The sequence below is a fragment of the Myripristis murdjan genome, chromosome 16 (assembly GCF_902150065.1).
Source record: "Myripristis murdjan chromosome 16, fMyrMur1.1, whole genome shotgun sequence".
NCBI lineage: Eukaryota > Metazoa > Chordata > Actinopteri > Holocentriformes > Holocentridae > Myripristis > Myripristis murdjan.
In genome coordinates, this window is record NC_043995.1 from 26,454,928 (window position 1) to 26,465,028 (window position 10,101).

The 10,101-nt window shown below is 38.8% G+C and overlaps 1 protein-coding gene across 2 annotated transcripts; it reads left to right on the forward strand.

Moving 5' to 3' along the window:
• The first annotated feature begins 5,407 nt into the window (after positions 1-5,407).
• LOC115373956 (protein rapunzel-like) lies at positions 5,408-9,814 on the forward strand. Of its 2 annotated transcripts, none has more exons than XM_030072617.1 (2): positions 5,408-5,505; positions 8,452-9,814. In XM_030072617.1, exon 2 carries the CDS (start codon positions 8,511-8,513, stop codon positions 9,207-9,209), a length of 699 nt encoding a protein of 232 aa, XP_029928477.1. In that variant the 5' UTR covers positions 5,408-5,505; positions 8,452-8,510; the 3' UTR covers positions 9,210-9,814. The 2 variants fall into 2 exon arrangements, with proteins under 2 accessions (XP_029928477.1, XP_029928476.1); XM_030072616.1 differs by lacking the exon at positions 5,408-5,505 and adding an exon at positions 6,829-6,973.
• Positions 9,815-10,101: the final 287 nt, after the last annotated feature.

The window sequence follows — 10,101 nt, forward strand, 5'->3', positions numbered from 1 at the left end:
TTAATACCCTGACTAATGATGGCGTCTAACAGCGTGACTGTAATCTGAGGTGGATCTTCCTTCAAGATTTAGTTTGAATCTTGACTACAGGGAACACGATGGCAAAACACTGTGGAATACACCTTTTCAGATGGTAAGGATTTGTCAGTGAACGCCTCCTTGTTGCTTGCTGTGCAGGTGTTCCTCAGTGTGGTGGTGAACCTGGCAGCTGCTGCGCAGGCCCTCACAAGCCTTGGCTTCTACATCGCTAACCTGTACGGCATCCTGAGGGTGGTGCTGGCAGTCCTTGCTTTGCTCCAGATTGGGATCAACATCAGCACCTCCGTGTTTGCTATGGAGGCGATGAGCCACAACAAAAACAAGGAAGACGAGGTAAAGGGCAGTAATACAAGTACTGATAGTGATATTAACACTAACACTGGTACAAATACTAATCATATTACTGCTAACAAACAATTACTACTAGACTATCTCTATTACTCCCACATGACTTAAATCTATTAGCTCTACTAGTTCTGCTTCTTAATACTAATTATAATAATAATTAATAATAATATTAATCAGGTGATATATGGCTGTTTTTATCTTCTCTCTCACTATCCAGGATGATGAGCCTCTTCTGAAGGAAGACCTCATGAACTCAGCAGAGAAGGGCCTGTACAAAATTCCTCTTCTGATAAACTAAGAGCAAATTCACATAGCCATCTTAAGAAAAAAAAAAAAAAAAAAAAGGCTAAAAAGAACAAAATGTTACAATGAGCAGCTGTGTCCTTGCTTCAGCACAGAATAGAGGTGAGGCCTTGTGAACAAAGAGGATAGAAACAGCACCAATAAAGCATACAAATAAAATGATGACTTAGTATGTGTTACTAATGTGTTACTATGTGTTACTAATAGATTTACAGTTTAGTTTTAGTTTACAGTTTACTGCGGTTTACAGGTTTCTAATTTTACAGGATGAATTTGCAGGATATGTAACCATGTGTTGCTGCCTATTCTCTTATTGCTGTTACTTTAACCCTCCCGGTACCTTCAAATTTACTTCAACCTCCAGATAAGTTTATATGTCAGGTACTTTATGTTTCTTGTTGACTACCTAAATAGCTTTTTGAATAAAATCTAATCTCCCTTCAATAAAAGTGAAATTACAAATCACATGGCATGTTATAGTTTCTCAGTGTTGCCCAATCAACTCCAGCAAATGTGTGTAAAATATTGATATTTCTGATATGTTTTACACAGCCTGGGGTGAAACTGCACCCAATGGCAAATGTGTACAGGACACTGAAAACATACCATCATGTTTTGTTTTTTTTATGCTTAAATGTCTCCATTAAATAAGTGCGACAACAACAAACATGATGCCAGCAGTGTATTTAGAGGTGTTAACACATTAAATGGGAGAGTGGATTAGATGATAATATTCTGTCCCTATCACTGACTTCTAACTGTATCACCACTAAATTTAATCTGGTTTGATTATGACAACATTTAAAAATAGTTTGGGATATTTTGATGCTTGTGGCTCTGACCTGCAGTCTCTTTTTGAAAAGCGTGTTTCCCAGTTTTCTGTTTCCCATATTTGTCGTTTTATGGCATTTCCTTCTGGAGTTTATTGCTGTTTACAGTGCCGGCTCTACCTATGGTGGCACTCCACTAGCGGCGCCCCTCCAGCAGATGGTGCCCGAGGCAACTGCCTATACCGCCTATGCCAAAAGCCGGCCATGGCTGTTTAGTTTCTGTCATGCAGCTGAGTATTTCTTCCCCATCTCATTTCAGTTTTTATATTATCAGTTTACAGTTGGCAGTTCCTTCCTCCCCTGTCTATTTGGTATAACAGTTTTTTTTCTGAATGTTTAAACACTAACAGTGATTCTTGAAGCACTATTTCTGAAACGGTTAAGGTTATGGTTACAAATCAGAGCTGGAGCCACAGGTGAACGTTTGATTTGGACAACAGCGTAGGCCAGAGGACAGAGAGGAAGAGAGGTGAGGAAGAGGAGGACGAGGAGGTGAAGAGGTTCTTGTCTTTTTTTGTAGCACAAAAGCAACATTTTTTTATTTTCTTCTACTGTGATTTTTTTTTTTTTTTTGAGGACAGCCACAGTCATACATTTTGAAAATAAAAATGTGCTGTTAGTGTGTAGAGTTTTGCAAAAATAGCTTCTAGTTTTAGAGATACTGCCAATGCAATCAGAAAAAAAAATGCATTTGCAAATTAAGGGTAACTTGAGCTTGAGAGTCAGCGCTTATAGAAATCACCACTAAATTATTACAAGATGACATGTAACATAATTAATAGTGATCAAAATTAGTTAAGAGAGCAAGAAAGAATGAACGTCTACAGAAACAGACCTGGTTCATATCCAAAATGTTTCTTTCTTTTTTTTTTTTTTTTTCCAAAATGTTTCTTGTTATTACAGTAGGCTGTTCACTCCTTGGATTTCCCTCCTGCCCTGATGTGATGACGTTGGATTACACTGATTCTTGGGAATTTGGATAAAACAGGTTTTAATTTTGAATAAAAAAAAAAAAAAAAAAAAAAAGTGAGATAAATTGCAAAATCTGAAGGTATATCATTATAGGCCAAGGTCTTGGCTGTTCAGCAATGTACCGGTGCAACCTCCTCATTTTGCATTTTTTTCATAAAATAGGTGTTTTTCCAGTTATTAGGCTACTTTGCTTTTGTCAACACCGTCACCATAATGTTTTTTTTTTTTTTTTTTTTATTTGAAAAACATATTTTTGTATTAAAATAGACTAATACTTTAATAACTCAACAGCACCAAAGAAACATATTGTACGTATATTCATTTAAAACAAATATAACTGCCTCTGATGGTGGTGACACTAATCTGGTGGTGACAGTGGCCTCATTACAACATACAGTTCCAAAATTTATATCACTCAAGTCAATGGCTTCTTGCTTAACAACTTTATTTAACTATTTGGTACAAAAAATAACAATCCTGAGCACTGTTATAAGCATTTTTCAGACTTCAGTCATCACTGTCAGACAGAAAACCTGACGGTGGTGACGTCTGACGGTGGTGACAAAAACCTGCTCTTTCACATGATAAGCATGAGTTGTTCACATTAGCCAGCTTGTACATCAGACCTCTTCTTAAAAAGTATACATTTATGCCATAATCTAGTATTTTTTATACAAAAGTGACAGTGTTGACATGTTATGGTTGTGACAGTAGCGGTGTCCCAAAATATGAAGAGATTTAAGAGAAAATAGCAAATTGGTGGTCTTGAAGCATGCAGTAGAGCTGAAGGTTTGAAAAGGGATCAGGAATGTAATTGACCTTGTATTGACCTTATATTTGTAGAGTTTTTTTTTTTTTTTTTTTTAAATCAATATCTGACGGTGGTGACGGATATGTGGGACACATTTTGAGCAACCACAAAATAATAGTAAATATTGTTCAAAACTCATTTGTAGTTTTTAAAACATATTATGATGTACTCTTTCATGTGGTAAAGATATTATTCAATGAAATTATTACTTTTTGTTGTTTTACTCAAGTTGAAATGATTATCTCCTATCCGAGGACAACTGGTTTTGTAGGCCATGGGCCAACATATAATCATTAAATTAATAAAAATTAAAAATAAACCTATAAAAGAACCTTACAAATGTGCAAAGGACCCCCTGATTATGCCCTTGATTCTTTTTATTCACTAAAATGTTCTAAATTTCCAACATAAATAGCATTTTTTCTTAGTGGGACATGATTTATCCAAATTCCCATGAATCAGTGATTACTGCACATATTGTACATGTGCATTAAGTGAGACACACAGGACAAGAAAAACAACGCTAATTTAGATCAAGCAACCATTTTCATAAAGTGGGCACCTTTTTTTTCCCCAAGGAAGTTATCGAACAGGGTTCCCAATGTTCATGTTCATAAATGAATATTAGAGAAGTGTTTTCAAAGAATATCAGGAAATTGTACGCATTTGTTGCTTTGCAGTAAGGCATACAGACAGACAGACAGACAGACAGACAGATAGATAGATAGATAGATAGATAGATAGATCAATTCTGAATAAGTGTATAAACCCTCCCCTGTTTCACCACAGGGTGGAGCACCAGCTCCAGTTTTCAACAACCAACTCCTGCTTGCCACACTCAAGTCGGGCAAAAAAAAAGTGCACACACACACACACACACACACACACCCCAGCCACAGTCTGCCGTCCCTGCGCTCTGCTGGGTCCATGGGAGAGAGACAGTAAATGCACAGGCAGTGTTTCCAACACAGTTTGCAAAACACGACCCTGACATTCCCAATTTGCTTGTAGACATCAGAATAAATTAAAAAAATAAAGTAACATGAAATAAAATGGAATCAACACCCCTGCCCTGTTTCCCCACTGGGTGGCGCACAAGCTCCACTTTTCAACGTGGTGTCACCTGGTTGTGCATGCTCCCTGGGTGCTGCAGCAGCAGGGCCTCTTGTGAGCAGCACTCGGGTACTACAGGCTGTGCTGCCCCTGGAGAAGGTGCTACAGACAACAGACTAAAGCAATTTGTCATTTATTCTCCAACCACAGAGAGTTCAGCACAGCTACTGTAGGAGGAAATCTCCTCACTGGAATGATGATATGATCTGTGTGCTGCTCTGAGGTTAAAGCCATTCAAGTTTCTCCTCTTGTTATCCGTCTTGTAGACTATAATAAACTACAGAGTGCCGAGAAAACGTTTTAGTCAATACAACCTAAAAATCAGTAAATTACCCTTTCACATTCAATTACAGGCTGACTGACTCATGTGAACTGATCTGGATGATTAATTTTTTTTCCCATGTAGGGACATATTCAGTTAAACTCTTTCTCACTGTGTTATTGTCTATCTGCAAATCTGATTTTATCAATCAGGGAATGCAATTCAACCTGAACTTGAGAGCATGGTTTCACATAGGCACCAGGCTACAAGACCTCATGGCCCTGTTTGAGGGCATGCATGAACCCTAACCCTGTTCATGAAGCCTTTAAATGGATCAGGTGTGAAAGAGTTGAGCTGTGACAAAAACCTGCAGGGCAGCACAGGCAGGACAGGGGGGGCCTTGAGGACTGGTTTGGGAACCACTGGTGTACAGGATGCGGCCACCTAAGCGTATCAACCAGCTGGAGCTCCTAGTCATATCAGTAAATGTCCATTTCTCTCTTGACTACAGTGACATCATGTGCTTACACCCTGTTACTACATACTTCCCGGCTGTAAAGGTCAAGAATGCACCTCTGAGGTTGATCCACCGGTTTACGAATTGCCTAATGTGCTTGTCTGTGTTTTTCCTCCCAATTGCCCCATCAGATCCGCCTCCTTCATACACAGCCTTGTTTTCTCACAGTTCACATGTATTTTGTCACAGGTAACAGGACAGTCCTCATCCAAATCAGATGGCTCTCCTATGTGAGTCCCATAAGAGACACATTTGGACTTTCCACCTGCATTGTTACTGCCACTCTCCACCAATTCACAATACACTGAAGGTAAGGATTTGAAATGTGGTGCACCATCAGTGGGTCTGGACATGCTTGATGGATAAGCAAGTTATGGTGGGTGCGTTAAGGTGTGCGTCAAAACCATTTAATAGTGTGGCCGGTGTGGTTTCCTTCCTTTGGTTTGGCTCGGTAGCGGATGACTTGAGTGCACATGTTGAGCCGCTATGCATGTGCTGTAGAACACACACTTGCTGGCCAATCAGAAAGGGGTATTCACCCAGACCATGGTGTGAGGGCAATTCAATTAGGAGACACTAAACTGAAAATGTCCACTTGAGGAGCAAATAGACATATTTCTTGAGGTTTTACTTTGGTGGAGTTGGGGAGCTGGAGGAGCGCTCAATGAGTCAGATCTAAATGACAGTGCAAGCAGGAATGACGGGCGTTCATATAAATGGGAGTAATTAGATGAGTGGGAGGCAGGGGCTCTGATTGGAGCTTGATGAGAAAGGCAGGTGAGCTGATAGGTTTTCACTTAGGCCGCCTCAAGTGCCTCAAAAGGAACAGATGAATGATGATGAATTGTGAATGGGGGAGTGAATGGGGCAAGCACTGATGGGCTGAGAGAGTCTGCACGGAGTGGCTCACTATAGGAAATGAGAGGATAGAGAGAGTCTTCCTGATTGAACTTGATTGGTTTAAACCTCAGGTCCTTCTCTAACATCAGGGTCTACCTCTCAGCCATCTCTGCTGGCTGTCATTGACAAGATAAACCTCTCCACTTGATGCTTTAACCCAGGTTTTAGGTAGACTAACACTTGTGGTGCAATATAAATAATAATAACCCAACACTTTTTTGAGTGCACTGTAAATAAAAATAAAAATAAAATAAATAAATAAAATGAAAAATATAAACCATCTAAAAGGTTTAGTTGACCCAGATTAGTTAATAAAACCCAGCCATCAGATGGTAACAATAAAAAAAACAACAACAGTGTGCTGGATTGTAATGGCTAACCCAACCTGTTGGGTTGAAATAAGGATGTGTGCTGTCCAATATTTGCTCAGCACCTGAGTTAAAAACAATCCAATCTGGATTTAGTTTGTGTGTTAACACATTTCTGAAAACACAGTATTTTTGAAAAAATGTGCATGTAGCCATTTATAATGAATATTTAGCTTTTCAGCCATTTAAATATGAAAAAAAAAAAAAAAACACCCCTACATCCAGAAATGGTGTAGCCTGTCCAGTTATTTGTCTGTTTTCCCAGAGTGCATATCTCTGGATGGGGAGTGTTTACAGGATATTATCTGAGTCAGTGCCTGCCCCTCATTCTCAGTGGGTTTTCAGGACTTCTTGAGGGGGATGGATAACTTCAAAAGGAGGAGTGACTAGAGATTTATGCATATTTGGGATGTATATATATGTATGCATTCCAAAGCTGCTGATACTCCAAGGTACAGCTGGGCTTTTTGATAACTGGATTGAACCCTACTGGACACTTGAGCTAGTAAGGTGAGTTGTGATTCTGCTCTGATTTGTCTATTTTTTTTTTTTTATAACAATTGTAATGATAACAATAAAGATTGATGAGAATACAAACGGTAATAATGATGATAAAACAGAACAAGATTAAGTTTTTGCTGTGATTTTCTGTCAATGGTGAGGTGACTTTGATTTAGCTGTGGAAACTTGGAGACAACTTGGTTGCACATGCAGTTAAGTGTGTTTTGTACTCAGAAAAAAAGCCTAAATTGTTGTGGCACATCAGTGGTAGAGATGGCATGGTTCACAGATGTAGTTTTTTGATGTCTTAGGACTTAATTGTATTTATGAATTTATCTATTTTTTTTTTTTTTTTATTTAATTTGATTCTGTTTGAACATTTAACATCATTCCAGTGGAGTACATGAAACTGATGCGCTGCAAATGGAGTTTATATCATTTTCTCTTGACCCAAGTTATTATGTGCATTTTATCCCCTGGGAAATGGAAAATAATGGAAGGCAAACATATTAGAAGCAACTTTTCTATCCAAATACCTGAAAACTAAAGAAAAGATAAATGTAAAGAAAGTACAGGAAATCATATTGAAGACCAGTGTTTCTCTCTGAGTATTTGATCCAGTTCTGTGTACTGAAATACATGCTATATATTTAATACATGGAGGAAAAAAAGTTTTCAAACTTGGTCATTTATTTTTTGATGTGTATCTGCACAGAAAATGTATATATTTCAAAAAATTACATTTTAAATTTAAAAATGGACATTTTAACTGACAGGACAATCTCTTAAGGGCTTACCATTAACACAGCATCTGGTGGTTTAACAAAAGGAGATTTACTAATACTTCCATAACTTGGATGAGAAAATGTTAGTAAAACAATTGGCAAATCAATGCAAATCACAGAATATATGAAAGCACATACCCAGGACGACACAGCATGTCTGCAAACTGTCTGTGCAGTGATTTAGTTTTTAAGTCAGTCTGGTCTTTTCTACTCCCAGTTTCCCCACAATGAATGCTCTGTAGTAGATCAGTAGAAGTTCAGTGTGATTTTCAGTCAGAAGTGAATCCAAAAAATATCCAATGACTGGCTATCCTGCAATCACACCCATGATTGTGACTGACTACCCTGTGGGCCCAACAGCCGGCTGTGATGACATATGAACTGACTAAGCATCTGGGAACCATGCAGTTTTGTCTGAAAGCTTTTGTGGCTGAAACAGCGTGAAATGAGAAAATGTATTGCATCCCTTTTAACTAAAGATTATCGGGATGTGCCACCTTAACATTTTTAAAGCTGAATGCTTTTGAATAGTGTGCCAGGATTACTGACTTACAAAGCAATCTGTTCTCAGATCCGCTCATTTTGCATTTTGATTTATGTGACTGCAGTTCATGCACCGGTCAACTGTTCTCTGAAATGTGTGATATCAAATAATGACTGTGAATGCATCTCTCTCTCTCTCTTCCTCTCTCTTTCACACAGACATTCATCTTTACATCTTTACAGTCTGACCCGAACATCTCCAACCTCCAATTGCCACGATGTCAGGAAACAAAATCGAGGACAAAGGCAGTCTGCAGCTGATTGAGATCCTAGGATTTGCTGCCTCAGCTGCCTCAGCTGTCTTCTCAGTATTTTCTGAGATCCACCCTGTTTTTGGCATTGCTGCTTCCCTGATAAAGGTGATACAGAAAGGTGTGAATGATGAGAACAGCTGCACTGAGTTGAAGCGTGAGTTCAAATCAATCAACCAGACCCTGGATGAGCTTTCCAAGCAGCATCACAACTCTCTGCTGGAGAACAGGAAGAATACACTCGATGAGCAATACTCTGAGGTGGTCTCCAAGCTGCGCCAGCATTTTGAAATGTACGAGGGTATTATGCAAGCAGACCCAGCCCGCCGTGAGGAAATGAAGAACGAGTTTAAAAAGAAATATTCCAGAGAGATGGGAGAGAAACATCTGAATACGCTCTATGATGGTGTGACAAAGAACGACATGACCTTCAGCCAGCCAATCCTCGAGGTTTATCTGGACTACACAAAAGGAAAAGACGGCGCTCGCTGCATCATGGAGGAGCTCTGCAAACACCTCTACTCCCTGTTCACCATTGGTGTCATCACCTACATGGGCTATGTCGCCATCAAAGGGTATGACCTGGAGGAACCGAAAAAGAAGTGGGAAGAGAAGATGAATGAGGTGCAAAAGAAGATGCAGGAGGCTCTTGCCAAGTGCAAGTGAAGGCAAAGAGGGTTATTTCCTCCTCTGCTTGTCTGATTCTGTTTGATTACCAGAACACAGCGTCACTTGGGGAAGATTGTGCTTAATACTTAGCAGTAGCCATAATAATCATTCATTTTCTGCACATTTTGAATGAATATATTTAGCAAACATTTCATGATAGAGTTGCATGCATATTGTCGTTGAATTACTTAAAAAAATTGTAGAAAAGAAAGAAAGATAGAAAGAACAGATCAAACTGGATTTAACAGAATCGAAAAATAAGTAGAGAGCACAATTACATGACTTTGCAAGAGGACACAATCTCTAACCCCAACCCTAACCTTGCAAGTCATCAACTGGCAGCTGCAGGCCTTTCACTTCTCCACTTCTGTCCAACTACATCCAGTTTTCTATCTGCTTTCAAGACAGCAGTGCACACATTAGTACAAGATCTTGAGTTTCTTGGCACTCATGGAATAGCCTTCATCTCTCAAATCAGGTCACTGATGAGTTTCTAGGGAAATGTAGAGATGCCAATTGTAGATACTGTAGTAACTGAGAGATAATTTTTAGCTTCAGTTAACAACACATTTCATTTTACTTGTGCTCAATGTGATGGGAGTGGTTTCTCTGGTACCAATTTAGCAATGTCTTGGCTGTGTTTTTGATCCATTTAATGCTGCTGGAAAAGAATAATAATCAACAAATAAATGAATTTCAGAAACATGAAGATTTTCTTTGTGGTTCAATTTATATGTGTGTGTGCGTGCATGTGTGTCTGTGTCAAGCCCTGTACATATATCCCAGTTTCACAAAATAAGCCATTTATATCCATAATGATATGCACTTTTTAAACATGAACACTAAAGGCATAACTAATTTGAATTAAAAGTGGAACAGGAAATGAGTT

Bases quoted from the DNA above. Each gene is read 5' to 3' on its own strand.
- LOC115373956 (XM_030072617.1), top strand. From the start codon at position 8,511: ATGTCAGGAAACAAAATCGAGGACAAAGGCAGTCTGCAGCTGATTGAG.